Below are 27348 nucleotides of genomic sequence, written 5' to 3' on the forward strand. Positions count from 1 at the left end.
ACCTACCAATGGAGAAACCACAGATAGTCAGCGAACTTCCGAGGAGAGCTGCAGCTCCCTTTAACACCTGTGGAGAATTGTGGATGCTCAGCACCAATCTGGAGTGGGTCCTGTGTAAAGGGAAGTGAGACTTTGCTAATTGTTATGTGGCATGTTAGCTGTTTTCCAGTTGCACTAAATAATGCACTGGTGTCATTCTACTGACTTCAGTGTTGTTCCAACTGAGTTACAGGTGTCACATGAGAAAAGACTCAAGCTCCTAGTGTCCCAATCTAATAATGTCCTAGGCTTAAAGAAAAAATCTTTGCAGCTTTTGAATATACTGACCAGAAATGAATACAACGAGACACTGTGCTGTCCAGCACGTCTCACTCCTGGCCGTAGTAAAGAGGCAGAGTGAGAGAAGCAGTCCTTTGCCAAGTGTTGCTAACCAATCAGCCTTCATTGAAGGCCTGACAATGAGTTCCTGGCCTTGGTGAAACTAGTTGCCATGATGCTGGCTTTATTGCCTCTCGCCCCTGGGGAGGGGGAAGGGTGACATGACAGCATGGTCACTCCTTACTGCTTGGAGCCAGGCTAGTGTTTGGATCATGGAATGGAAGGGGGACAACTACTGAGAGAGAAAGTGAAGCAATCCTGATAAACTTCACGTAGCTCCTTTGACCCAAATCCTAAATTTTGCTCCCAGTCACATTGGGGTAGATTCAAAGTATTTCCACTTTAGTCTATAGCCCCGTCTACACAAGAAAGTAAAGGTTCTTTTTTCAGCTGCATTATCTTAAAATGACAGGGAAGCCCCCTTAGCACTTGTGTAGATACCATTTAACACAACGGTTCTCAAACTTTTGTACTGGTGATCCCTTTCACATAGCAAGCCTCTGAATGTGACCCCCTTACGCATTAAAAACACTTTTTAATATATTTAACACCATTATAAATGCTGGAGGCAAAGTGGGGCTTGGGGTGGAGGCTGACAACTCGCAACCCCCCAGGTAATAACCTTGTGACCCCCTGAGGGGTCCTGACCCCCAGTTTGAGAACCCCTGATTTAACACCTTCTCAAATATTCTATAACCTAGGCAAAGCAGTACCAGTGAGCGGAGATAGATGAATGGGTTTATATTTGAATGGGATGTGGTGTCATTGCATTTTTTCGTCTATCACAGGCAGCACCTTTCTTTGAGAGAGTATATCTCTTAGGGCAGGGCTATCCTACAAACGTATGTTGACTCAAATTACATTGGCATACTGTTGCCTCATTTAGTACTTTGCTTGTGCACATGCATACTTGGCATACTCACCAGGAGTGCTTGAGCTGATGCAGAATGCGGTGCACCATGGTTAGTTATCCCATTGTGCAACTTGCCCCTGTCCAGCGCACTGTGTTTTTGGAAGTTTTGCCAAAGCATGATGGGACTGAAACGAGTCGTGCAGGGTGACTGGGAGTTTGGAGGTGGGAAATCCACAGCGGGGGCCATTGTGATGCAAGTGTGCAGGGCTATTTATCACCTCCTGCTATGCAGGACTGTGATTCTGGACAATGTGCAGGACAAAGTGGCTGGATTTGCAGCAGTGGGGTTCCCAAACTGCAGAGGAGCAATACATGGCACACATATCCCTATTTTGGCACAGACCACCTTGCCACTGAGTACATCACCAGAAAGGGCTACTTTTCTATAGTTATGCATCATTGGTGGATCACCAGGGATGTGTCACCAACATCAATGTTAGGGTAGTCAGGGAAGGTGCATAATGCTCACATCTTTAAGAACACAGGATGTTCAGAAAGCTACAAGCAGGGACTTTCTTTCCTGACTGGTGGATCAGCATTGGGAATGCTGAAATTCCAGTAGTGATCCTGGGGGAGCCAGCATATCCCTGGGTCATGAAACCCCCTTTTCAGCACTAAGCAATGATTCAACTACAGGCTCAGCAGGTGCAGAATGACAGTTAAATGTGCTTTTGGTCATTTGAAGGGTTGCTGGCATTGTTTACTCATAAGATTGGATCTCAGTGAGAAAAACACCCCTATGGTTTATAGCTGCCTGCTGTGTCCTGCATAATATCTGTGAAGCAAAGTGGAAAAAAGTTTCCACTGGAGTGGAGGGCAGAGGTGAAGCAGCTGTATGCTGAATTTGAACAGCCAGATACAAGGGCTATTAGAAGAGCTCAACATGGAGCTAGATAGCTCTGGGTGGCTCTGAAAGACCATTTTAATAGTAAACCAGATAAGTGTGTGCTGTTGTAGTGGCTCTCCCTGGCCCTCCTCTTTTGTGATCAAGTAGGAATCATTTGGAGATCGCTGGACATGTAGGAATATAACTTTGTCAATGCACCTCTTAATTTTGTTTGTGAATGATCCTATGAGTTATGTGACATGGTTACTCTCAGAACTGCTGAGCACGCATTGGTATATGTTTTGACCTAATAAAGCAGAATGAGTTCCAAATACTGTAATTTTATTCTGTAATAAAATCAGTGCAAAATAACCCATGCAATTTTAAAACAAATACATTAAAAACTTAATAAAACTTAATAAATTAAGAGAGCAGAGCTTATGAAGAGCAAAGAACATTCAGGTCCATTTCAGCTACACATACACCAACCGGGGTTTTCACAGGTCAGTGTAGGTGAAGCTGTGATTGTCTTTAATGTGGAGTGGTAGGGATAGTGCAGTGACCCCAGATGCTACATGGAATATTGATATGGATATAGAGAGCCTGCAGCATCTGTGTTTGCTGCCTGAGAAGTCCCATTATGTCCTGGTGCAGCTCTCTCTGCTTTTTTTGCTGGGCCTCTCTCCTCTCTGCTTTTTCCTTCTTCCGGCTGCCTGTAGTGTTCATCCTATAGGCTCTGTGCTCACAGTCTGATCCAGCACTGGCTTGTATGATGCCCTGGAACTTGTCATCCCAAGTCCCCTTCTCTTTCCTCCTTATCTGGCTCAGATGTTCAGCAGGTGTAGAGGGGGAGACCCTGAAGGCTGAAGTGGCAGCAGCTGAAGATAACACACACACAGGTACCATTGTCAGCATATTCACTACAGAATGAGAAACTGAAGATGCTGAATTCACTCTCCTTGATCCCCACAAGTTTTAAGCACAACCTTCTCACTTCTGCTTGGGATTGCTTGTGCTGGGTGCCAGTCACAGCACCAGCCATGGAGAGTATGGCCCCCCAGGGGGAGGGGAAATGAGGAGGAATTGCTTGGTTGTATGATTCTAGTAGTATAGGACAAGGACACTGAATACTGGCACAGTTTTCCACAGACCGTGGTGATTTTAGCTGATGTCTCACTCCTGAAGGTCACAAGGCTGCTGCTTGTCTCCCAAAGTCGCCTAGGCCCATACTCTGCATACTGCAAAGATGCTAGCTGAAGTTATGACTGAGTGATGTGGGAAAGTGTCCTACTATGGAGAAGAAATAAAGCAACCCTCTCTAGAAACCATGGGCAGAGGATTGCAGGGTAACTCCAAAAAGAAAAGGAGTACTTGTGGCACCTTAGAGACTAACAAATTTATTAGAGCATAATATGAAGTGAGCTGTAGCTCACGAAAGCTTATGCTCTAATAAATTTGTTAGTCTCTAAGGTGCCACAAGTACTCCTTTTCTTTTTGCGAATACAGACTAACACGGCTGCTACTCTGAAACCAGGGTAACTCCATGAACATTTCATCAAGATCTCTCAGGAGGATTCAAGGGACATCCCTGTGTCCATAAACAAACTGCTTTGCATGCCATCCTCTGCCCTGCTTCACGCCTGCCTAACTGTAGAGGGAACTGAAAAGCAGAGTTGTACCACTGCCTCTTCTAGCACAAGTAAATTGATGAAAAGTCAAAAGATGTGTCCTGCTACTCTGGGGGGCCATCCTTGTCATTGAAAGCTTATCTACACACTTACCCAAGGTTCCTTCCCCTGCACCGGGTTTGCCCATGCTTTACTGGTGGGACTGCAGTGGAGTTAAAAATGGGTCCTGGCTCACTGGGCAGCTGGATCCCCTGTCACCTGTTCCCCATATTCTTCCTCCTCCTTGTCCTCATCCACCAGCTCCTCCGCCTCCTTGCTGTTCATGGAAGGGGCTATGATTTGGGCTCCTTGGAGTTATCCACAGTGCTGTGGGGCATGGTAGTGGGATCTCTGCCGAGGATAGCATGCAGCTCTTTGTAAAAGGGGCAGGTCTGAGGTTTGGCACTGGATTGCTGGCCTCTCTGGTCTTCTTGTATACCAGCCGCTGCTTGTTGGTTTTCACGTGGCCCTGCTGCTAATCCCTGGTGTAGCCCTTCTCCTGCATCACCCCAGCAATCTGCTCGGATATGTCAATGTTTCTATGGCTGGATTGGATCTGTGCCGTCATAGCCTCTTTTCCCCACAGACCAATAGATCCAATATCTCCTATCTATTGCAGGCAGGGGCATATCTGGAGCATGCAGTCAGCATGGTCAGCTGGGCAGTTGCAGACAGCAGTGGAGAACTGCTAGGTGTGCTCACCATGCTGAGCAATCAGGAAAAGGAATTTCAAAAATTTGTGGGGTTTTAAAGGGAGGGGAGGGCTTTTGGGTTCTGTGACCCCTGGGCAGTGGAGGTCACAATGGTGACCAGAACTGTCACTGTGGGTTATTGTGGGACAGCTTCTGGAGGGTTGACATAAGTAATGCAGTATCTACACTTACCCTGCATTGACCTAAATACATTCACTGTGACTCTACACTGCTCGGGAGGTGGTGTTACTATCTCAGCATAGCAGTGGGAGCCCAAATGCGTGTAGACACATGCACAACTAGGTTGATGTAAGGTGCCTTTTGTTGACCTAACCAAGTAGTGTAGACTGAGCCTTACACTGAGCCAGAGGTAAATATTAATATCAATACCTAGTGCCAAGAAAGAGAAGCACAATGATAATTTAACCTGGCCAGAAATAGGCAGTTGTGTCCCAGGCCCTGGGAATCTATGATTAATGCATTTCTTGTGCAGATAAAACTCCCACACAGATATGTGGGAATTTTGAATGCCCAAGACATAGAGTCAGAGACTTTAAGGTCAGAAGGGACCATTATGATCGTCTAGTCTGACATACTGCACAATGCAGGCCATAGAATATCACCCACCCACTCCTGTAATAAACACCTAACCTATGTCTGAGCTATTGAAGTCCTCAAATCATGGTTTAAAGACTTCAAGGTGTAGAGAATCCTCCAGCAAGTGACCCGTGCCCCATGCTGCAGAGGAAGGCGAAAAACCCCCAAGGCCTCTGCCAATCTGCCCTGGAGGAAAATTCCTTCCTGACCCCAAATATGGCGATCAGCTAAACCCTGAGCATGTGGGCAAGACTCACCAGCCAGACTCGCAGGAAAGAATTCTCTGTAGTAACTCAGATTCCACCGCATCTAACATCCCATCACAGGCCATTGGGCATATTTACCGCTAATAGTCAAAGATCTATAAATTGCCAAAAATTAGGCTATCCCATCATACCATTCCCTCCATAAACTTATCAAGCTTAGTCTTGAAGCCAGATATGTCTTTTGCCCCCACTGCTCCCCTTGGAAGGCTGTTCCAGAACTTCATTCCTCTGATGGTTAGAAACTTTTGTCTAATTTCAACTCTAAACTTCCTGATGGCCAGTTTATATCCATTTGTTCTTGTGTCCACATTGGTACTCATCTTAAATAATTCCTCTCCCTCCCTGGTATTCCTCTGATATATTTATAGAGAGCAATCATATCTACCCTCAGCCTTCTTATGGTTAGGCTAAACAAGCCCAGGTCTTTGAGTCTCCTTTCATAAGACAGGTTTTCCATTCCTCAGATCATCCTAGTAGTCCGTCTCTGTACCTGCTCCAGTTTGAATTGATTCTTCTTAAACATGGGAGACCAGAACGGCACACAGTATTCTAGGTGAGGCCTCACCAGTGCCTTGTATAATGGTACTAAAACCTCCTTATCTCTACTGGAAATACCTTGCCTGATGCATCCCAAGACTGCATTAGTTTTTTTTATGTCATATCCCATTGGTGGCTCATAGTCATCCTGTGAGCAACCAATACTCCGAGGTCCTTCTCCTCTGTTACTTCCAACTGATGCGTCCCCAGTTTATAATAAAAAATCTTGTTATTAATCCCTAAATGCATGACCTTGCACTTTTCACTATTAAATTTCATCCTACTACTATTACTCCAGTTTACAAGGTCATCCAGATCTTCATGTATGATATCCCAGTTCTTCTCTGTATTGGTAATACCTCCCACCTTTGTGTCATCCGCCAACTTTATTAGCACACTCCCACTTTTTGTGCCAAGGTCAGTAATAAAAAGATTAAATAATATTGGTCCCCAAACCGATCCCTGAGGAACTCCAGTAGTAACCTCCCTCCAGCCTGACAGTTTACCTTTCATTATGACCCGTTGTAGTCTCCCCTATAACCACCTTTCCTTATCCACCTTTCAATTTTCCTATTCATCCCCATCTTTTCCAGTTTAACTAATAATTCCCCATGTGGAACCGTATCAAATGCTTTACTGAAATCGAGGTAAATTAGATCCACTGTGTTTCCTTTGTCTAAAATATCTGTTACCTTCTCAAAGAAGGAGATCAGGTTGGTTTGGCATGATCTACCTTTTGTAAAACCATGTTGTATTTTGTCCCAATTACCACTGACCTCAATGTCCTAAACTACTTTCTCCTTCAAAATTTTTTCCAAGATTTTTTCTTGCGTACTACAGATGTCAGACTAACAGGCCTATAGTTACCCGGGTCACGTTTTTTCCCTTTCTTAAAAATAGGAACTATGTTAGCAATTCTCCAGTAATACAGTACAACCCCTGAGTTTACAGATTCATTAAAAATTCCTGCTAAGGAGCTTGCAATTTCATGCATGCAGGATTAGCCCCTTAAACTCATTGTTAAGGTAAGGAACTAATACTGAATAAACGTGGTTTTGCTTATGGTCCAGCTGGAGTGAGTAAATCTCCCAGAATATTTGATGTTATTTATTTAGATTCATACAAGAGTACTTGTCTTAGAACCTTGTCCCAACACGCATTTCTTATCCTTCCTGCATGAGAACCAGCATGGATTAATCCTCAAGAAATGTCTCTATTGCAGGCATGTAAAAGTCTGTGTTCAGGAATCTGAAGTGGATTTTTGCAGGATGTCACACAAAAACAGAGATACGTTCTTTCTACTGTGATAAACTCAGGACAGACAGCGGCCGGGGGTAGGGACGGGAATAAACAGTCCCAAAAGGTTAAAAGGCCTTCCTCTCTAGCAGACTGGGGATGGGTGACTACAGGTCAATCAGGTTCAGCTGAGAAGGGGTTACCAGAGGTCAATTAGGATCAGCTGAGAGGGAATTACCTGAGGTCAATTAGGATCAGCTGATTCCAACTAAGGGCTGCCTGAAATCTTTTAAAACCCTCCCCTGTGGGGAGAGGGAGGGGAGAGAGAAAAGGAGTTAAGCTACCAGTAGAGGAGGAGGAACAACAACAACAACAACAACAACAAGGGAGCAAGCCTCTCCAGGAGGCTTAAGGGAGAGAAACAAGCCCAAAAGACTAGCTGAGAGAACGAGGGACTGCCCCTGCGCAGCCAAGAGGGACTGTTTTATCCCAAACTCGTCTCACCAAGGCTAAAAGCAGTGCAGGTTGGTGAGACCGAGAAGGTGCCTTGCCACACTACACTTTGCTGTTGGAGGTACATGTGTATGCACCAAGATGAATATGAAGCCTGAGAGCTAGATCCTGCAAATACTTACTCATGAGCTTAACCTGATGCACTGCGAGGCATCCCATTGAAGTCAATGTCAGTGCGTCAAGTTCAGAAAGCCTTTGCAGGAGTGGGGCCTAAAACTTCTTTTTGAGGCACTTTCTGACACTGAACATGTTACGCTCCGAAAATAAAATGTGTCTTTTTTTTCTTTTTTGCAGGCCTTGATCTAACAGGTATATTTCTCTTTGCCATCTTGACTCTAATGACACTAATAGCCAACCTGGTGTTTGCAGAGGAAGTGTTTTATATCTACAGGAAAACCCCATCCTCTAAAAGGACGATTTTTATTTGGATAAATGCAGCGGCTCCGGTAAGAGCAGGGAGAAAAAAATTCAACTGCATATCAAAAAGACCCTTTCTCTAAAGATGCTGTAGTTAATGCATAAACCTCTTTTATCTCTGACCCCTCCTGTCTTTCTGTCCAGGTTATAGCTACTACATCATGCATCGGGATGTGGATTCCTCGTTCAACAATGTTTACAGATTTCACTGCAGCAGTGTATGTATTCTTGTTTCTGTGAACCCTGAATTTTCTGCCTTTAAACAGCCTCTAGCACTAGGTAAACATAGTCATTTTGTAAATTTAATAATAGATGTTTAGTTTGAGACGAAATCTGCTGGCAACTGTTTTAGCAGGGAGGGAGAAAAATAAAAAAACGAATTTCCAGTACTACAGGCCTCTTAGTGTGGGAACTGCAGAATGAAAGAAAATAATTGATCCCTTTGATTGACAGCAGCCTTGAAGTAGAGTCGTTCCTTTATCTCTCTCAGTGCCATGTAGAATGAGACTCTGACCTATGACTTTTCACCGTGCTTTTATTAATGATGCACTCTATGGGCCTTTTATTAATGAAGGCAAGTGAACCTTCAGTGAGTATATCAATGAGAAAATGTTCCATACATGTCCTGATAAAAGCTCTGGGTGAGGGTTTGACAGCTGTGACATGTAAAGGGGAGGATGAAGAATTGTGGTCTCTGTTCCCTAGAGGTAATGGTGCAACTATTATAAACTCTAACTTTAAGGCAGAGGCTGAAAGGTTGAAGGTTATAGTGTGGGATTTTTCAAAGCTGTCTAAGTGATTTAGGAGCACAAGTTCCATTGGCAAGTCAATGGGAATTGTGCTCCTAAATCACATAAAGTTTTTGCAGATCTCCCCTTTAACTTCTCGTGACTTCTGGCTGCATTTACTATGAGTCTGAGATGGAATAAAACAAGATGGAGCAATGCTTATTAATTAAGTTGCTTTTATTTGGATGGTAAATGCAAATTCTCACTGGCTGAATCTGGGTCTGACATAAAGTCTCTGCCATATTATCATGCAAGTCTCTGCCATATTATTAGATTCCCAACTTTAATTCTAGAAGTATGCGTGATGCTAAAAATACTTATAAAAAGAAAGCAAAATAATAAGAATGGCCATACTGGGTCAGACCAAAGGTCTATCTAGCCCATCAAGCCCAGGATCTGAGTCCCTCTGGTGGGAAAAACTCCACAGTGGCCCAACACTGTAGCATTTAATTTCAGAAAGGGGAACTACACAAAAATGAGGAGGTTAGTGAAACAGAAATTAAAAGGTACAGTACCAAAAATAAAATCCCTGCAAGCTGTGTGGAAACTTTTTAAAGACACCATAATAGAGGCTCAACTTAAATGTATACCCCAATTTAAAACACATAGTAAGAGAACCAAAAAAGAGCCCCCATGGTTAAACAACAAAGTCAAAGAAGCAGTGAGAGGCAAAAAGGCATCCTTTAAAAAGTGGAAGATAAATCCTAAGGAGGAAAATAGAAAAGAGCATAAACTCTGGCCAATGAAGTGTAAAAATATAATTAGAAAGACCAAAAAAGAATGTGAAGAACAGCTAGCCAAAGACTCCAAAAATAATAGCAAAATTTTTTTTTCAATACATCAAAGCAGAAAGCCTGCTAAACAACCAGTGGTGCCACAGGATGATCAAGATGCTAAAGGAGCACTCAAAGATGATAACGCCATTGTAGAGAAACTAAATAAATTCTTTGCATCAGTCTTCTCTGTTGAGGATGTAAGGGAGATTCCCAAACCATTCTTTTTGGGTGACAGATCTGAGGAACTGTCCCAAATTGAGGTGTCATTGGAGGAGGTTTTGGAACAAATTGATAAACTAAACAGTAATAAGTCTCCAGGACCTGATGGTATTCCCCAAGAGTTCTAAAGGAACTCAAATGTGAAATTTCAGGACTACTAAATTTCATCTATAACCTATCATTTAAATCAGCTTCTGTACCAAATGACTGGAGGATAGCTAATGTGACACCAATTTTTAAAAAGAGCTCCAGAGGTGACCCTGGCAACTAAAGGTCAGTAAGCCTCACTTCAGTAACAGGCAAATTGGTTGAAACTATCGTAAAGAACAAAATGGTCAGACAACATAGATGAACATAATTTGTTGGGAAATAGTCAACACGGTTTTTGTAAAGAGAAATCATGCCTCACCAATCTACTAGAATTCTTTGAGAGGGCCAAAGGAGATCCAGTGGATATAGTGTATTTAGATTTTTCAGAAATCTAAATTTCTTTGACAGTGTCCCTCACTAAAGGCTCTTAAGCAAAATAAGCAGTAATACGATAAGAGGGAAGGTTCTCTCATGGATTGGTACCTGGTTCAAAGATAGGAAACAAAGGGTAGGAATAACTGGTCCGTTTTCAGAATGGAGAGGTGTAAATAGTGGTGTCCCCCAGGGATCTGTACTAGGCCCAGTCCTATGAATTTAACATATTCATAAATGATCTGGAAAAAGGGGTAAACAGTGAGGTGTCAAAATTTGCAGATGATACAAAACAACTCAAGATAGTTAAGTCCCAGGCAGCCTGTGAAGAGCTACAAAAGGATCTCACAAAAAGGCATGTCTGGGCAACAAAATGGCAGATGAAATTTCATGTTGATAAATGCAAAGTAATGCACATTGGAAAACATAATCCCAATTATACATATAAAATGACGGGGTCTAAATTAGCTGTTATCACTCAAGAAAGAGATCTTGGAGTCATTGTGGATAGTTCTCTGAAAACATCCACTCTATGTACAGCGGCAGTCAAAAAAGCAAACAGAATATTGGGAATCATTAACAAAGGGATAGATAATAAGACAGAAAATATCATATTGCCTCTATATAAATCCATGGTACGCCCACACCTTAAATACTGCATGCAGATGTGGTCACCCCATCTCAAAAAAGATATATTGGAATTGAAAAAAGTTCAGAAAAGGGCAACAAAAATTATTAGGGGTATAGAACAGCTTCTGTATGAGGAGAGATTAATAAGACTGGGACTTTTCAGCTTGGAAAAGAGGAGACTAAGGGGGGATATGATAGAGGTCTATAAAATCATGAGTGGTATAGAGAAAGTAAATAAGGAAGTGTTGTTTACTCCTTTTCATAATACAAGAACAAGGGGCCACCAAATGAAATTAATAGGTAGCAGGTTTAAAACAAACACAAAGTATTTTTTCACGCAACGCATTGTCAACCTCTGGAACTCCTTGCCAGAGGGTGTTGTGAAGGCAAATACTATAACATGGTTCAAAAGGGAGCTAGATAGATTCATGGAAGATAGGTCCATCAATGGCTATTAGCCAGGACGGGCAGGAATGGTGTCCCAAGCCTCTGCTTGGCAGAAGCTGGGATTGGGTGATGGATCACTTGATGATTATCTGTTCTGTTCATTCCCTTTGGGGCACCTGCCATTGACCCCTGTCAGAAGACAGGATACTGGGCTTGATGGACCTTTGGTCTGACCCAGTATGGCCGTTCTTATGTTCAGTATCCTGTCTTCTGACAGTGGCCAATGCCAGGTGCTTCAGAGGGAATGAACAGAACAGGTAACCATCAAGTGATCAATCCCTTGTCACCCATTCCCAGCTTCTGGCAAACAGAGGCTAGGGACACCATCCCTGCCCATCAAATCATAGGACAATCATAGGCTGTATACTTAAAATTAAAATTTTGAAGGCCAAATGTGATTTGCTTACAAGGTTCTGACTGTGTGGGTACCAAGTATGACTGCATTGGTGAGAGCTCAGCCAACAAGCAGAAAAACAGTACAAAAAGCGGAGGCAGCAGAGTCTAATGGCTAGAGCACTAGGGTGGGAGCTAGAAGCTCCTGCATTCTAATGCTGACTCTCCCACCTACATGCTATGTGGCCTTAGGCAAATCATTTAGTTGCTCTGTCTCAATTTCCTTATCTGTAAAATGAAATTAATACTTAACTCAGCCTGCCCTTGTTAAGTAATGTTTCTATGCAATTAGCGCTAAATATTACTATTTATAACAGACTTTTTAGGAAATGTCAGCATTGCAAATTCCTGGAGTAGGATGGTTAAAGATGCCTGTCTATGCTGGTATAGATGCAGAATGGTGTCTATGCTGGTATACAAAGAGCACATGCACATTGTGTATGTCTAACCTGATATTTTTTCTCTTCCAGTTTTTTTGCCATTGTGACCCACAAGTTCATGCTGATGATGATTAAAGAGTGTGGAGGTCAAAAGTTATTTCTCACTAGATTTGCAAATGATCGTTTCAAGATCAGCACAGGTCCCTGCTGTTGCTATTGCCTTTGCCTCCCTCACATACACATCACTAGGTGAGTTTTGCTTTAGAGCTCCCCAGCTAGAGTACTGGTGTCAGAAACCAGCAACTTAGCAGAGCCATACATATGATACTGGGTCTTCCTGCTTCAGAGAAAATTTGCACCTGGCGCATATTGGATGCGTCACCTCTGTGAATCTCATGCTGTCTATTTTAAGGTGTATTATCATTATGGGGCCACGTCAAAATTTACTCTTTCAGCTTGCACCATGCAGCTATCCTCCACTGTTTTGGGGTGGAAGGGCTTGGAGTTGGGGACCAGACAATTCTTGGTCAACCGAGTGGACATTCAGCCTTTCAGTGAAAGTGTGGCTGTTGCTGGAGTCATGCTGCCAGTGGGCAGAAGGATGGCTATCTTTGTGGGATGCCTCCTACCTCTGTAGACCTGTAGTGGGCTCCTTCTCATCGGTACCTAGGGTTGGGAGGCCTTGCCTTCTACCTACTCTTGAGCTCTCTAAGCTTCTTCCAGTACAGAGGATGACGTCTTGAAAATTTCAGCCTCCTCTGGCCCCTCCTGCAGGTGTCTCTTGTTTGGCTGAACATAGCTTTTTTTTTTTTTTTTTTTTTTTTTAAATAACAAATAAGGATGATACATAAGACAGACTAGTGCAGATAAGAGCGATAAGGGTCAGGAACAGGGGAAGGGGAGGTACAGTAAGAGGTTTTTATCAGCAACAATTGCTCTGTTGTCACACAATTCTCCAAATGCTTGAAAGGGCAAATGCACTAATCGGGTAACCTGTCTCAGCCCATTTCACATTTGTTTGTACCGTTTATAGTTCTGTAATTATTTGCGGGAGTAAAATTACCACTGTAATGATGTAATTATGGCTGTATTAATTAAGCAATTATAATAAATCAAGGTTCATTAATATATCACATTACACATTAAATGGCTGGCTGCTGAGCCTTCATTAGGTTGAGTGTCTGAGGGGCCAAGGGCACAACAGCGAAGACCAAAATAACGAGAGAGAGAGAGAGAGTGAGAGCTGGGAAATAGATGAGGAATAATAAAGTTGACAAAGAAAAGGGGATCAGGAGCTAGACCTGCCCAGTGTGCACTTAGATAGTTCAGATAGATCAGCTTTCATGTATCTGAGTGGCAAGGGTCTTCCCCTTTCCTCTCCCTGTCCCTGCACCTTTTCCTTATGGTATTTTTAAACCATTGTTAAAATCTAAAGGACGTTTTCTGGGTCTGTGATTGTGACACACTGAAAAGAGGGACGTGTGCACCATCTGTCCTGCTGGGGCTAGGTAGTGTAGTGATCAAAGGTGGATGATTTCCTTTGACTGAGGAGGAAAAGTGGATGGCTAATGAACAGTGTTCATGGAGGAATATTCTGGAAAATGCTGATCCTCTCTCCTGATCCTGCAAAACCCCTGCTTTCCTGGACTACCAGAAGACTGGGGGTTCGCTAATCAGGAAGGGTGGAATTAGGAAGAAGCCACCATATGTGACATGGTTTCTGTAGACAAGGACTAAAGATTTATGGCAGGGATTCTCAAACTGGGGGTTGGGACCCATCAGGGGGTCGCGAGGTTATTACATGGGGGGGTCATGAGCTGTCAGCCTCCCTCTCAAACCCTGCTTTGCCTCCAACATTTATAATGGGGTTAAATATGTTAAAAAGTGTTTTTCATTTATAAGCGGGATCGCACTCAGAGGCTTGGTTTGTGAAAGGGGTCACCAGTACAAAAGTCTGAGAATCACTGCTCTATGGTAACTTGCCATTAAGTTTAATGCTGGTAGTGAAGCACCAACTTGCCCACTGTAGCAGAAGGTTGGGACAGTATGGCTGCAGTGGAGGAGCTAATGTCATATTTCAGGTGCTAGCTATTCTGCCCTTGGCTCCCCCGTAGACTCTACTACATCACCTTTTGCACAGCTCCATTAGTTACTGAACTACTGCTGCAGAGCCAGCAATGGAGCAAAACACATTAGTTTGTGCCAGTTCTGCTAAGTTTGTCTATATCTTTCAGTATGCTGTGAAAAATTGGAGAATTCTAGACCAGTGGCTCTCAAACTTTTGTACTGGTGACCCCTTTCACATAGCAAGCCTCTGAGCGTGACCCTCCTTATAAATGAAAACCACTTTTTTACATATTTGACACCATTATAAATCCTGGAGGCAAAGTGGGGTTGGGGTGGAAGTTGACAGCTCGCAACCCCCAGTTTGAGAACCCCTGTTCTAGACAAGCTATTTAGGTTCTAGAAGATGTTCCTTGCCAGATTTTGGCCATGTACAGTACACATGGAAAATGTGGGGCCTCTACGATTAGACAATAGTGAAGTTTTGTTAAGCTTATTAACAAGGTATTGAGCAGTGGTGTTTTTTTGACTTGTCAGACGAACCCTGTTTCTGCTGAAGTTGGGGACCTTTCAACTTGCTTTCCTGCGACCTGTGCTAATGTTTCTGTCAATAGTGCTTTGGACCAATGGAAACTACAGCCTTTCTGATGTAAGTAAATATTCTAATCAGCCATTGCCCACCAAGCTTGTAAACTTTGGCTTGACAATGAGTATCTAAAGAGCTAGGTTTATGTACTAACCAGCATCATATGAACAGCAGACCCAATTCATTATTCCACTGCATATTGTGCTGTCATTTATGCTTGCGCGGACTCAGTGTAAAGCAGCATCCTACAATCACCTTGAACGGCTGCCGGTTGTCATGCAAGAAAACAATGCTCACAACAGGTTCGGGTGCAGCTGAAGGAGTGTCCAGCTTTATGCCAAGAGCACAGTACCAAGCAGGTGAGGAGCCAGGGACCTGTGGCATTGAACAGCCAGGGACTGGCACTCACTGAGTTCCTATTCAGCTGATGTGGACGGCCTTGGGTGGGCAATGACCAATCAGGGGTAAGCTATACTAATTCCATTACAAGCTCTGCACAGGCTATACAGGTGAGTTCCTTACACTAATAATTACATAAGTTGCAAGGCAACAGAGAATGGGCCAAGTGTGTTTAAACAAATGTGTTGAACCAAGAACCAGGACCATTTAGACAGCACTAGCACTGTCACAGAATTTACGTAAATGGTAGTGTCTGCATTAACCGTGCCCCAGACAAGGCTTCTCAAACTTTTTTGTAGTGCGGCCCACTGCTTGAGGTAGACATCATCTCAGAGCTAGGTGAAAAATACAATCTCTCTTAGAAATGTCTGCAAATTCGAATGAGTTTTCCATTCCATTGTATTTTGCAATGATCAGATTTTTCATGTTCTCATTTTTCAGTTTTGGAAAAATCCCATCGTATGGTTCATCTGACCACTTCAAATTGGCAATAGAAAACCTCCAAGCCCCTCAAATATTCTGACGAATAGCCAACAAGTGGCTATTATTTATTTATCTTACACTTAGGGTATGTCTACACAGCCTGCAGCGCCCAGCTTCTGAGTCTGGGTCAACAGACTTGGGCTTGTGGGGCTTGCGCTACCATGCTAAAAATAGCTGTGTAGATGTTGCAGCTCTGGCTGGAGTTCGGGGTCTGAAGCCTAGGGTGAGGGGTGGGCTTCAGAGCCCAAGCTCCAGCTGGAGTCACAACTAAAAAGCACTGTCTACACAGTTATTTTTAGCATGGCAGCACAAGCCCAGGTCTGTGTAGACTTGCTGCTGTGGGCTGCCACTTGCTGTGTAGACGTACCTTTAGCGACCTCAACCAAGATCAGATCTCTGGGTGCTGTACAAACACATAGTGAAAGATGATCCCTGCCTGGAAGAGTTCGCAATCTAAACAGACAAGGCACACTAGAGGTCGGAAGGGAAACTGAGGCATAGTAAGGGGAAATGACTTGTTCAAGGTCACATAGCATGTCAATGGCAGAATCAGGAATAGAACACAGGTTTCCTAGCTCACGCTCCAGCCCTACTCCCTAGACAATGCTGTCCCTCAAGGACGATTTTTTCCATTAAACATTTCCATTGGAAAATTTCCAAAAAAACAGAAAATTAAAAAAAAGTCTTTGTGAAACATTCTATTTGTGTAAAAAGTTCAAATTTCTAAGAGATTTAGTTTGAAAAATTCCAGCCAACTCCACTTGTGGATTCAAAATCATCATCAGACAACCACCTTCTCTTTAATCCTCCTCTGACTCCATTCACACATCTGTGTGGCACCCATCGTGCAACTCACTCCACATACGCCACGGCCTGCTTCTCCTTCCCAGTGTCTGGTGGCACCCTGGAGAATTATCCAGTCTGTGGTAAGATCCCCTTGGCCTTCCTTGAATGACGAAACTGCTTTTCATGTTCTCTGTAAATCACCAAGCCGAGAAGCATGTGAATAAAGATAAATCTGAACTGCCTGTTCTGTTGACTCTGTCCTATAAAATCGAATGGATTGTTAAAATACACAAAAGGCAAGACAAGTCTGAGGACAATTACACCACTGCTAAAGCCAGTGGACTCAGCATATTTTCTCCCATTCACAAAAAGCAAAGACTGTTTTCAAGCCAAATTTTTACCTCTTTCCACTGTAGCAAAAATGCAGTTATTTGTAGGTGAAAACTCCAGCAAAGGAGCTGCCTGGGAGTTTTGCAAACAGGACTGTCCCCAAAGTTAAACGGGGTCCCCTGAAAACTTCAAAATAAGGGGCCTCTCAAAAAATGTTAAAAGGTTGGTCACTGTAAGCCATACTTCACTTGACGAGCTCCCTGGTCACAGGATCAGTAGGTGCTGAGTACTGGCCTGGAATCTAAATGTCTACATACCACCTCAAAAGTCTGGAACTCTTACAAAAAAAAGACATGCTGCGTGAGTCAGAGTAGTAGTAATAATAAAGCCTTTTGTATTTATTTTACAGCAGTACAAATATAACCTAAAATATCTTTGCAGCTTCTGGGGGAGACAATTTGTCTTTCAGAAGAAGCCTCTGGTGGGTCATTCTGGGCTTGATCCTGCAAGATGCTGAGCACCAGCAACTCCCACTGGTGTTGACGGGAGAGGGACGGTGCTCAGGTTCTGGAAGAATCTAGCTTTTCATCACCTTCCCAGGTCCTACCAGTTTTGCAGGCCACTGGCTGATTGGTGATCAAGTACTGCATTCCGTATTATCCCTTCTGTTGGTAGTGTCCCCAGAGCAGTTTCCAGTGCAAATCCCAGGAGCCTCTGCTGTTGATTGCAGCTTTCATAAAAATAGAAACAGGTGTTTTATTTTTTGCATGTTTTCATAGTTGCCAAGTTTTATCCATATGCCTGTTTAATTTGCTTTTTAGTTAACTCCTAATGGAGCTGCAATATGGATTAACTGCTTCGTCGGTGTCCTTACAATCAGTGCTCTATGGCCGATTGGAATCATGTTTCAACAAGTTCGAGTTCTTCTTAACTGTAAGAAGATCACCCATAAGTTTGCACTTTATGAGGTGAGAATCTTCACATTTCAGTTCAGTATTTGCATTGCTGTTGATATAGAATAACCCAAGACCTGGGCAGAATTTGGTACAGTGTATTGCTTCTCAGTTCAAAGACTGTAATTTAAAACTTACTGTACAAAGGTACACCCTTTGATTGGTTAAAGATGTGGTTTCTCTTTGAAGTGTTGTTCTTATTCATGCTCAACTTGTATTAACTTGCATCTGGTCTTTGTATAATGCTGGAGAATTGAGAAATATTTATAATCCATTCTTCCTTGGGCTGTGGGGAAAAATAGCACAGAGCTGAGCTTTCTTTTCTCAGCATAAAGGAAGTCTCATGGTGTATCCTGTAATAAAATGTTAAAATTCTAGTGTGTACTTTAAAAGTTGGGAAGGGTTCTGGAATTGGGGGGTGGTTCTTCTTGTTTCAATTGTTGCAACATGCTGCTGTTTCTGTGATGTTAGTTATTTTTCTTGGCCAGTCTACAAATGAGAATAAGACAATAATAAAAACATTGGCAGGAAACCACTGAATAATAGAGTGGGGCCAGATATGGGCTGGATTTAGTTCTATCCATTTTCCATATTAAAGAAACCCATGAAAGGTACCTCCATCCTCAAGAAAGGATTGAGTCAGGATCCTCTTATTGTGGCCCTGCCGTCTGTGGGCATCCCTAGGAGGTGATACTGTAAGGCCTTGTCTGTGTCTGTGAAAAACCTTAGTGTAAATGCCATGGCCAGAACTGTAAACCATGACTCACACCGGGGCAGTTTACCTCACTAAGTTGACCGAGTACAAGTCACACTAAGTTGTAACTTTGGCATCCTCGTGGCCAAGATGGAGTCTGCTCTGCAGGCAGCTCTGGCCAGGAAAAGGGGCACACAGGAATGCAGCAGGGAAAGTCCCTTCTGCCTTAGGGACACGTTGTTCCACACCCCCCGATATGAACACACGCACACACCGGAACAGTACAATGAATACAGGAGAGGGAAATATTTATTTACAGGGGGATGAATGGAGGAGGAGAAGAAGAAGAAGAGGGAAGATCGGGGGAGCGGTAAAAAAGCGTTACACCAACCACGAGGCCCCACGGGCCCAGCGGTACCCCAGTCTGAAAGGGCAGACACCAAGCACTGCATCTGCGCTCAGAGTTCAGGAGTTCCGGGCAGAGTTCCAGTCTGGCAGCGAGTCTTGGGTGCTCCTGGTCATCTTGGGCACCAGTGAACTTTCCCCAACAAACCCCTCCAGTGCCCTCTTCTGCCACTCTGTGCAATCCCACACAGAGCAGCAACCTCCCTACTTAGCTAGCTACAGCTTCCCTCCTTATTCCCAGTGCAAGGTCACAATCCCCAGTACTCTGGGCACCATACAGCTCTAGGCTACAGTGATCCTGAATCCAGTTCCTGTTTCTCAGGTGATTCCACTCTGGCATGGTGCTCCTCCTGGCTCCTGTCCTGGGGTGCCCCCAGTCGGCCGCTCTGTCCCTCCCAGGCTTCAGGCAGGTTCCTGGCTGCTTCACTCTGTGAGGGCCCCATCGCTGCAGTCTGGAGCTGCAGACTGTCGTTTCCCTTCTCTCCATGCCCACCCCTCCCAAAATGGAACTTCCTCTTCCTGGAACAATCAACCCTTCTTCCCCTCAGGACCCCCCTCAGATTTAAAAGGGCCATTCTCTCTAAACCCCAAAGGGGTTACACACTGGTGTCTACACTAGGGCTGTACACTCAGTGTAGAGAAGGCTTAGGTCAGTGTACAGCAGGCTGTATAGTATCTCTGGCCATATGCTGTCAATGAGGAGGTGCAGCCTGTGTCCATGAGGCACTCACAAGTAGTCAGTACATGTCAGTACACGACCTGAAGGAACGGGTAGGAGGCAGGCAGCAGCTGGATGCCATCCAGCAACACACATCTGATATTGCTGTTTGTCTGGCAGGATGGAGATGGCAAAAATTTTTTTTGGATCTGGGACCAGTATAGTTTTAAATTCACTCTGGTATTTAGGATTTTCACCATCTAACACAATAGAAAAGCTGCATGTAGTTTTTACTGGATCCTGCTCTCAGGTATAGATCTATTTATGATAGTTTTCAGGCTAGTTCCCCCAACCCTATTTAATTGAAGTCAGCCTGTACATTAACTTCAACATGGAATTAAACACGATTTCAAGCTAGTGAGTCACTGATACTCCATACGTGCCCCCTAAATATTTTGGATGTCCACCAAGATATATGGTGAAGGCCAGCACAGACTAAGAGGTATCACACTCTAGAGCACTCTCTCTATTCTGAGATCACATGCATGTGTTTGTTTTTAAAAATTACTTCACTGGGTGATTCATCCTGATGACGTGGCCCTGAAATCTGTTCTGCATGATCATAGCTGGCCTTCACATCTGCTCATACAACACTTACTTTCAATAGTCAGACTTACTACCACAAGCAGTCCCATTAAACTCAAGGCACTACTCACAGAAAGAAATATTACACCTCGTATGAAGTGCTTCAGGCCCTTAGATTATAAAATCCTTAGACAGGAACAATCTTTCTCTGTGTCCTGGACACTATCAGCACTAAACTAGTAAATACAATAATACTTGAGGTGAATGAGAACATTTTTGTCTTTGTATTTTTATGGGAAATGTATTCATGGGGGAATTCTGATAATTTTAACCTATGCAATGGATTTTATAATCTTACACTGAACCACAGATTTTCTTTCCCTCCTCCACACTTATCAGTTCCCAAGAAAGCAGTTGAATGTTATTCTGTTCTCACTAGCCTTAAGGAATTTCTTGATTTTTACATCTGTTTACTGATTACTTTGTGGGCAGGGCGGGGAACATGCTGAGACAGCGAACTCTCTGCAGTAAATGTAAGCAAAGCTCAGTTTTCCTGACCAATTTCAAAAATGCTCTGGTCACACGCCAACTAGAGACATGGGTTCAGAAAGAACTCCTTAGTGAGACAATGACTAGCCCAGGGGGAAAGTTCTCAGGTGAGGAACAGTGCAAGAAAAGTTTGAAGGAGCAGGCCATGTTTCTAGCCTGCTCTAAGAAGAATTTATACACAAAAGGCCAGATTTACAAGGGTATTTAGGTGCATAAAGATGCAGATAGGCACCTAATGGGATTTTCAAAAGCACCTAAGCAGGCCTGGTGCCTACAATGGCTTCAATGGGAGTTAGGCACCTAGGCCCAGATTTTAAACGTGTTGCCCATTGACTGTCAATGGGATTTAGACTTGTGTGTGTCTAAATCCCTTTTGAAAATGAGATCTAGGCTCCTAAATCAATTAGATTTTGCAACATTGAGCACAACAGTGCCTAAATACCTTTAAAAATCTGGGCCCTAATCTGTTTAAGCATGTCTGTGAATCCCACTAGGTTCCTATCTGCATCTTTATGCACGTATACACCTTTGTAAAGCTGGTCCACAGAATTTAGTCCAAACTTCCTTCCTGTCATTTGGCTTTATTGGTTACTCAAACAACAACAATGCACACACATCACCCTGCCCTTTCTTCCCCCAGCTTGGCTTTCCCCAGCTTGGGTTCCACTGCAAAGACCTCTCTGTCCTAGAATCTAGTTTCTTCTGCACCAAAAGTCACTTTCTTTCTAACTAGGGGACAGTTTAAGAGTCACCCCTGCCACAGTGAGTTAGCAGGAATCAGTCATCATCTCCCTGCTGTGTGTGTGTGTGTTCCAACACCTCATACCAGAGTAGGGCAACAGAAGAATCTTGCCCCCTTGGTACAGGTGGGTACAAATTAATAATTACAGTGCTGGTAAGACTCCATTTTTCTTATGTTTTATTCTGATATGAAGCAGTAAATATTGATCGATACCCCAAATGGCAGCCTCATAGCCATTGCACTTTTAGACTGAAGAGCTGAGGTCAAACCTTTTTTACGGCTAGGAAGTTTGATTTAATTTTCAAACTGTGAGCCATATTGCCTTCACCAAAAGATTTATTCTGAAGAGGAGGCAGGTTTAGGGTAGGAGATGAGGAGAGGAGAGAAACAAGATAGAAGAGTAAAGGAGTACTTGTGGCACCTTAGAGACTAACAAATTTATTAGAGCATAAGCTTTCGTGAGCTACAGCTCACTTCAAGCTCACGAAAGCTTATGCTCTAATAAATTTGTTAGTCTCTAAGGTGCCACAAGTACTCCTTTTCTTTTTGCGAATACAGACTAACACGGCTGCTACTCTGAAAGGTAGAAGAGGAGTTTATATTCTTCATGAAAGCAAGATCACTGTGCTGAACTACAGCCCTTCTGTGGTACTGATGCATCAATCTCCTTTTCTTTGTTTCTTTTCATAGTTTGTCCTCATTCTGAGCCAACTCCAGGCAGCCATCATCAATATCCTGGCTTTGCAAGGAATTATTCCCTGTGCACCACCTCTGGCTTCTTCAGCAAGAGGAGCATGTAGGTTCTTTTGGAGGGCTGTAGAGTGGGGAAGGGTGATTTTTTAAATGTATAAAGGCCTGGAAATCAGTGTTGCCAACGTTCTTGATTTTAATGTGTGTCTTGTGACATTTTGGCATTTCCCTTAAATATCTGTTTCCTGGCATCTTGCAGTTACATGAGCATTTCAGCTTTCCCAGAAAAACCTCTCTCTCTCTCCTGGTTGCAGAGATAAGCGATAATGACTCAGAAACCAGACGTCAAAGAAGAAAAATCCAACACATATTAGGATTAAAAATCATAAGATTTAAAAAAAAAACTATCTCATGTTTTTTTAGGGCCCATCTTATGATTTTTGAATGCTTGAGGTTGGCAGTACTGTACATTTTGAAAAATGACTAGTGATTTTGAGTGTCTAACCTGAGATGTGGTAAAGGGTCTTATCTCATAAAGTACTGAACATCGAGCCTTTGAAAATTAGGCCCCTTCAAAGGTTTCTGAAGTTGGACAGCCACAAATCTACTGGGAGATAAAGTATGTATTTACTAAAAGTGCTTTAATGAGCAACAAAGCACTTTACAGAGATCTGAACTCCAAAATAGTGAGAATTAAGGAGCTGATCCTACAAGGTATTGTGTGTGCCTCTGTGCCCCCCCACTCCGGTCTTCCCCCCACATTCCTCATTTCTTTTCTTTCTGTTGGGAGATATATCATTCAGGCTGTTGGCATGTTAAACTCGTTTGGGAGGCTGGAAAGAGATGAGATGGGCATCCTTAGGCTGGAAAGTGTTAATGGCTACCATCAGCAGGTTCTTTGATCTATAGAAAATTATGGAGGCGCTTGAAGCTGTGACTCTGCTAACCAGATGCCAGGCGCGTGGTGTGTCCCCCGTTTTTCCCCTTTTGTTTTTTACCATTTTCTGCTCTTTGATGCCTAGAATTTTCCCTGAAATTTTGGAATTGATCAGATGTGGTATTCAAAAGTTACCGTAGTACAGACAAATACCACTCAGCTGAGGGTTAGGCCATGTCTACACTATGGGCGCTAGAGCAGCACTGTTATGGTGCTGCAGCCCCATAGTATAGACCAGTGGTGCCCAACCTTTTCCTGTCATGCCTTTCCCATCCCGTAATGGAATCTGTCCGTGCCCCACCTTACTCCATTACTGCGCAATTGGTTCAGCAAAGGAGCTGGAACTGAAGGTGGAGCTGAGGGCAGAACTAGGGGGGAGGAGCTGGGGCTAGAGGTGGAGCTGGCCTCAGGGCAGAGAGCGAATGATGGCAGAGCTGGGCTGGGGGGCAGAGCAGGGGGTGGAGTGGAGCTGTGGCTGTGGGTGGAGCAGGGCTGGGTGGCTCTCCCTCCCCACCCTCCCATGGGGGCTGGCCCAGGCCTGCCACATGCCCCTCTAAAGTTCCTCTGTGCCGCCTAGGGGGGCAGGTGTGACGGACTTTCCCAGGGTGCAACCTGGAACTGGGGTATCACTGAGCCTTCTGTCTCACCAGCCTGGGCTCCCTCACTCACTGTGCTGCTGGGACAAGCTGCAGCTCCCTCCAGATCCTGCACTTACACAGACATTCACAGACAGAGACAAACACCGCTGCAGTTACATGAATGCTTTTCCTATCCACTCATGGACTAACAATAGAGTGGCTCCAGCCAGTCCCCCAACTAGCTCTCCATCCTAGGACCCCAGAGCTTCACCATCTTGCTCTGGTCAAAAGCCTGACCAGTGTAAGTTTATTTCCCAGTCCAGCCTTCAGTGTGGAGAGGCCAATGCACCAACCCCCGTTCCTGAGCGGATTTCCCTTTTGCTCTTCAAACAACACACTGTTTTAGGTAGAAAATATAAAACAGCTTTATTAACTACAGAAAGATAGATTTTAAGTGATTGTAAGTGATAACGTACAAATCAAAGTTGGTTACCTAAGAAAAAAACAAAACAAAATTGCAATCTAAGTTCTATACACTAGACAGGATTTGAATCAAGCGGTGTCTCACCCTGATGGTACATACAGTCCAACAAGCTTCCTTACAAAGGCTATAAATTCCTTTAGACTGGGACTACATCCCCAGTTCAGTCTTTGTTCCTAAGGTGTTTCCAGGTGTTTTGTTGTAGGAGGAGTGAGGCCCAGTAATGATGTCACTTCCCCCTTGTATAGCTTCTTCCATGTGGAGGGAACTTCTTTGTTCCAAGCAAAGTCCCCAGCACAGTTTGTACAATAAAGTACAGGCACAAGATGGAGTCCAGTGTCACATGATCAAATCACATGCCCTTGCATGCTTGGATGAGTCCTAGCAGGGGCCATTACCCATATTCTGGCTAGAACGTTCATAGGAAAGTCCATCGTGTGGGGAAAGCTTTTCCCATGGCCCATTGTGTTTATTGATGGGCCCTTTCCTTGATTAGTCCATTCACAATGTGTTGACTAGCCTGGATGTAAACTACTTTATGGGTGTTACCCAGGAGTAAACACATTTGAAATACTGGCCCATAGTCAATATTCATAACTTCAGATACAAAAATGATACATGCATACAAATAGGATAATCATAATCAGCAAACTATACCTTTTCCATTGACACCTTACAAGACATATTTTGTACAAGATTTGTTGCAATTCTATAACACTGGTGAATATGGGGGCACCAAGGTGTTACTTTGGGGTACAGTCACAGCGTGCCCCACAGATTGAGGACCACTGGAGTAGATGCTTCCTACAGTGGTGAAAAAGGTTTTTCTATTGAAGTCGGTAATCTACCTGCCTCAGTGGTGATAGCTAGGTCAATGGAAAAATTGTCCTATCAGCAGGGCCACATCTACATCAGGGGTTAAGTTGGCATAGCTAGGGCGCTCAGGGCTGTGAATTTTTCACATTCCTGAGCTCCATAGCTATGTTGACCTAACTTTTAAGTGTAAACCAGGCTTTAGACCTTATTCACTCCCATCTCCCAGCAGTGTAACCCTGAAGCAAGGCTCCCAGCTGCAACTCCACCCAGAAATGGGAGGCAATAGCATCAGTCTCATCTTTGGAAGGAGCCAGGAACCTTCCCCCACCCTCCCCAAACCAACACTTGCTAGGGAGGGGGAGGCCTGGGCATCCAGGAGATGTGCTGATTCAACCCATCCGAAGGCAACTTTTGCCTACAGAGCTTCTGTGGCTCTTTGGCAGCTTAGCCTGAAAATCCTGGCTACTCTCTGCAGGGGTGAATGCCACCTGGGCTACAACAGCCACCTGCTGGCTTAGAAGGAAGCTGCTTTCCTTGGTATAGGTGCTGAGTCTGTGGGTGCTCCAGGGCTAAAGCATCCATGAAAAAAAATAGTGGATGCTCAGCACCCATCAGCCACAGCTGTTCGGTGGCACCCTTGATCAGCTGTTTGGTGGCTGGGGGGAGCTCTCAGCGGAGGGCGGAGAGCAGTGAGCGGTCGGTGGGTGGCGGCCCCCCAAGAGCGGTTGAAGTGGTGGAGGGAAGAGGCAGAGCGAAGGCAGAGCCTCAGGAAGAGGGTGGAGCGGGGATGGGAAGAGGTGGAGCGAGGGTGGGGCCTCAGGGGAAAGGGTGGAGTGGGGGCAAGGCTTTGGGGCAGAGCAGGGATGGAGCACCCCCAGGGAAAAATAAAAGTCAGTGCCTATGCCCTTTGGGCAAATGGGGATGAGTTAAACCCACTGTTCTCTTCTTCCCCAATTCTGACGTGATTTCTTTTTTTTTTTTTTTTGCCAGATATGAACCAACAGCTCCTCATAATGGAAATGTTTCTGATAACACTGATCTCAAGGGTGGTGTATAGGAAAAGATATGATCTGGAACTTCCAGAGTGCACTGACCAGGAAACTAGCGACAATAAACAGAACACCAAGATCAGCATAAATGGTAAATTTATTGAAGATGGAACCCAAAATGTGTAGAAAATGGACGGATGTGCTGGCTTGTGAAAGCTGGGACAATACTTGTAGCCCAACTCAGCTTGGCCATGGCATGATCCTGACTAATGTATATGCTTTACTTGAGGAGACATCCATTGCAGCTTTTATATCCTTATACTGCAAATAGCAGATTTCCAAGCTGGAACAGCTTCTGTTATAAATTCCTGTGACCTGGACAGAAAGGACCGAAAAGTGGGAGGATAAACCTTCTTATTTTCCAGAGATACATACACAGAGTGAGAGATTTCTGTCTCCATATAATTTCATGCAGTTGTCAGACAGTTTGGGTCCCATCAGCTTGTTTGAACCCTGCAGTGTAAATGTGAATTGATATAATACAGTTTTGCACACATTATGATGTTTATACAATGCGGCAACACTGGAGACTCGCTCTTTTTTGTTTTTTCCTCATTTCATGTAGCCACCTCTTGTTTGGAGCTCTCTCCCAGTTCCAGCACTTCAGGTGCCCACCATCTCTTTGTTCAAATCCCTCCTCAATTCTCACTCTTCTCACCAAACCCACAACAGCTAACATACCTCAGTAAATATATCCTCTCAGATCCCAACACATCCTGCATGCGATATCCAACTCAGTAGAAGATAAGCTCTTTGGGTGAGGGCTGTCACTTTTTCCTGTCTTTTTTATACCAGTGATTCTCAATCTTTCCAGAATACTGTACCCCGTTCAGGAGGCTGATTTGTCTTGCATACCCCAAGTTTCACCTCACTTAAAATTATTTGCTTACAATATTGACATAAAAATACAGAAGTGTCACAGCACACTATTACTGAAAAATTGGTTACTTTCTCATTTGTCTGTATGAAATTTAAATTTGGACTGACCTCGCTTGTGCATTTTATGTAGCCAGTTGTAAAACTAGGCAAATACCTGGATGATTTGATGTACCCCCTGCAAGACCTCTGCGTACCCTCAGGGGTATGCATGTCCCAGGTTGAGAACCACTGTTTTATACCAGTAAGCACACAGTAACCATTCATGACTATTTAATAATAGCTACCAATAGTCCTCCCCATGGGAGGCAGTGTGATCCAATGGATCGGGTATGGGACTAGGAGGCAGGAGAGGTGGGTTATGTTCTGTGCTCTGCCACTGACCCACTGTGCCTTAGTGTCCATCTGTAAAATGGGGATAATGATACTTAACTAGCTTTAAGATAGTTTAACTATCTTTAAGCGCTTTGAGATAATGTATACAAATTTTTATATAAAGCTAAGTATTTTTATTAAAAGGAATCATTTTCAAATAATTGCTCCCCCCCCA

At 43.8% G+C, this 27348-nt stretch overlaps 1 protein-coding gene across 2 annotated transcripts in view; it reads left to right on the plus strand.

Annotated features, from left to right (window-relative positions):
- The window catches only part of LOC119850170 (organic solute transporter subunit alpha-like), a 39844-nt gene extending 12496 nt beyond the window's left edge, over positions 1-27348 (plus strand). The window contains exons 1-8 of one of the 2 annotated variants that reach the window (XM_038388022.2): positions 7457-7636; positions 7920-8071; positions 8187-8260; positions 12228-12386; positions 14739-14850; positions 17607-17753; positions 22062-22167; positions 25864-27342. In XM_038388022.2, the coding sequence (XP_038243950.1) occupies positions 7964-8071; positions 8187-8260; positions 12228-12386; positions 14739-14850; positions 17607-17753; positions 22062-22167; positions 25864-26048 (891 nt within the window). In that variant the 5' untranslated portion in view covers positions 7457-7636; positions 7920-7963 and the 3' untranslated portion in view covers positions 26049-27342. Of the gene's footprint in view, positions 1-7456; positions 7637-7919; positions 8072-8186; positions 8261-12227; positions 12387-14738; positions 14851-17606; positions 17754-22061; positions 22168-25863 lie in introns of those variants that run through there. The other variant, XM_038388021.1, reaches the window with a different exon arrangement.

This window comes from Dermochelys coriacea, chromosome 1 (assembly GCF_009764565.3).
Source record: "Dermochelys coriacea isolate rDerCor1 chromosome 1, rDerCor1.pri.v4, whole genome shotgun sequence".
NCBI classification, from domain to species: domain Eukaryota; kingdom Metazoa; phylum Chordata; order Testudines; family Dermochelyidae; genus Dermochelys; species Dermochelys coriacea.